This window comes from Limulus polyphemus, unplaced genomic scaffold (assembly GCF_000517525.1).
Source record: "Limulus polyphemus unplaced genomic scaffold, Limulus_polyphemus-2.1.2 Scaffold5439, whole genome shotgun sequence".
Taxonomy (NCBI): domain Eukaryota; kingdom Metazoa; phylum Arthropoda; class Merostomata; order Xiphosura; family Limulidae; genus Limulus; species Limulus polyphemus.
Window position 1 is genome coordinate 45,451 of NW_013671049.1, and position 3,169 is coordinate 48,619.

General features: G+C 29.9%; 1 protein-coding gene across 1 annotated transcript in view; it reads right to left on the reverse strand.

The window, feature by feature from the left end:
- LOC106472582 (ribonuclease Oy-like) overlaps positions 1-3,169 on the reverse strand; it is a 37,767-nt gene that overhangs the window by 18,740 nt on the left and 15,858 nt on the right. Inside the window, exon 3 of the mRNA XM_022401140.1 lies at positions 2,149-2,221. Coding sequence (XP_022256848.1) covers positions 2,149-2,221 — 73 coding nt within the window. The remainder of the gene's footprint in view (positions 1-2,148; positions 2,222-3,169) is intronic.

Below are 3,169 nucleotides of genomic sequence, written 5' to 3' on the forward strand. Positions count from 1 at the left end.
TACTATTTTATACTTTCCCCCTTGTCGCATTACTTCATTGTTATTTGCATATTTTCGTGGTGTAATTGAAAAAAAAAAAATAATAATGTATCTCACCATATATCAATGTATTGACTTGCTGGTCCTTCATCTCTATTTAATACTTGTTTTTGTTTTTTTATATTTCATTGTTTCTAATGTTTCTCTAATATTTAATGATATAAAACTTCGAGGCTGAGCTAAAACTAAAGTTTTTTTCCCATAATTATGTATGTTGGGTAGTTTTTACATGTTTGGCTATAGCTGAAATTTTTATTTTATTATTTCTTAGGTAAATTTTGTGTTCTTTCAATCTATATTTTAAATTTCTTTTAGTTTGACCAATGTAAACACTGCCACATTCACATTCTATCTTGTATATACCTGTCTTATTTGTTGATTCTATTCTGTCTTTAGCATTCCCTATCATATCTTTTATCTTATTTATTGGTTTGAAAATAGGGTAAAAATTCTGATACTTTTTAGATACTTTATATAATGACTTGTTAAACCTGGAATGTAAGGTAAACTCAGAGTTTGTTTTTGTTTTTTTTCATAAACAGATTTTAATTGAATTTGCATTTTTGTTAAACTTTGTGTGGAATAAGCACAGTAGGGGTTCACTGTAGGAAAACATTTCGTAATGGCCATTTTCAATTAGTTTTCAAATTTTGTTGAAATGTTACTAATCCATGGTAGTTTTAGGTAAACAGGACACTTGTTAGGACCAAATTTTGGGTCAGTTGAGAAGCTCACAATTTTCCTTGAAGTAATTTGATTGATGACGTTTTCTGGATACCCATTTTCTAGTAAAATAGTTTTAATTGTCTTCAATTCAAAATCTAGTTTAGATTTTGAACAGATAACTATAGCCCGATGGACTAAAGTAACAATGAGGTTCGTTTTGTCCTGTAAAGGTAGGTTTTCTGTATATATTGATGAGAAAACGAAAGTCATCTTTTTTAACTAAGACTTCTAGAAATGTCTTTAGCCTGATTGGCTAAAGGACATGCCAATCAGTGATTGCCTCACCGGCCTACATTGTTCTGACTCACTTTATAAGTAGCAGAACCATCTGGAAAATGATCTATAGGAAATAGTACAGTTACTAGACAGCTTAAAATTAGATATCTACATTCAAAACTTCAAATGTTCTAAACGTTTTTAGGTTATACACTACTAGACAGCTTAAAATTTGCTCATAACAACATGCACATTTGAAACATTTTCAAGCATTAACAGTCACGTGCTAAACAAAGGTAATGAATCTAAAAGTAGTTAACTTTCTTGCAAGAGTGAATAATGAACAGGAACTGCACATAGAAGAAAGACTACTGATCAACAAACTTAAAGCAAGGTTAAATGAGCAAAACAATACAGATAATTTAACTATTATTATATTGCAAGTAGTAAAATTATAAACTACATTAAATAAAGTACTTTGCTGACTAACAGTTTTTGGAATATAGAACTTTTAAAGTTCAGAAGCAGTACAGCAGTGTTTTAATTAATCTTTGGTCTTTCTGCTGATGGCAGTATTTTAATTGGTGTTTTTTTTGTTTTTCTAAAGCAGCAAGGCAGTACTTTGATTGAAACTCAAGTCATGACAAAGATATACATAGCATCTGCTTAATATTTCCTTATAAAATTAAGAACTTAAAAGTTATATACTTTAGGTATTTGCTACACTTTTATACCATATTTATTCATACAAGAAATGCAACATTAAACATGGATGCGTACAAAAACCAACATGTACAATAATCTCACTACACATTTACTTGTATAACTCAAACAAACGATTACAGTGCTTAGAATACAATGCTTATTATATCAAAAATCTTATAATTTAAGTGACTTTTCATCTTACATATTTCACATGTATCTATAACGTATCACATCTCTCAAGATTTTTCTAGTTACCACATTCCTCTTTAATTTCATACTTGTATATGTAGATTCAAGAAGAGAGAAATCTCTACACAAAAGCCTCATGTTAATAGGTGAGTTTGATGGAACTTGAGAAATAAGAGTTCTTTGTTAAAATGAACTTTATATACACAAAATTTAAAAGCTTATCTCATACTCAAATAATAATAAAAACTACAAGGTTTAAAATAGCTCACTAACCTGTATCTTTTCCAGATCAAACGGACAAGATCTGTTACAAAAAGAAGGATTCGGTGGTTCCAGAGAATTAGGCCTACAGGAAAAATTTCAAATTGCGATTATTGTAATTTTCTATGTTTAGCAATCGTACATTTTTAATAAATAAAAGGGAAAATTTACAATTCAGGTATGAAACTTTCTAATATTGTGAAGCATATAATATTAATCATGGCTCTTGACCCACCAAAAAACTATTCAAATATCTATACTTCTCAGGTTAAAAAGGCAAGTCTCATCAGCACGTGTAATGAATTCTTACTAGTGTTTTAGATCTGGCAGTTAATGTTTGGGTCACAGCCTTTCAAAATTATTCTAATGTATGGAACTGTCAGGTTCTCTACACTATCTATCGTAGAAATGATTACTTAAAATTTCAATATGTCGGTAGCAAGACCTCGAGCCTACCAAAATACAGTTCAGTCCATTAGACATCGGTAAACAGCAACATAAAAACCTGACATCTAGTAAACATAAACCATTTCTTTCATCACCGAAATAGAATTTTAGCTTATTTATTTAACTCTTATCAGCACGGGCTCGATCCTTGGGACCGGCCTCGAAACCATTTCGTGCTTGTTATAGTTTTCATGCTATAACTTTTAAATTAGTAAGCGATTGTTAATGACATTTGGCAGATTATCATTAAACATTACAATGCTTTCATATGCAAAATATAAATTTTTTAGTGTACAAAACTTGAAGATAGCTTTTATAACATTGATAACTGGACCGATTGTTGGTAGAGATGTTACAAAGGAAATATCTGCTGAAGCTTTTGCCAGATACTAATCGTTCTAAACATTTTTAGGTTATACACTACTAGACAGCTTAAAATTAGATATCTACATTCAAGACTTCAAATGTTCTAAACATTTTTAGGTTATACACTACTAGACAGCTTAAAATTAGATATCTACATTCAAAACTTCAAATGTTCTAAACATTTTTAGGTTATACACACTTGAAGTCTTGAATGTAGATA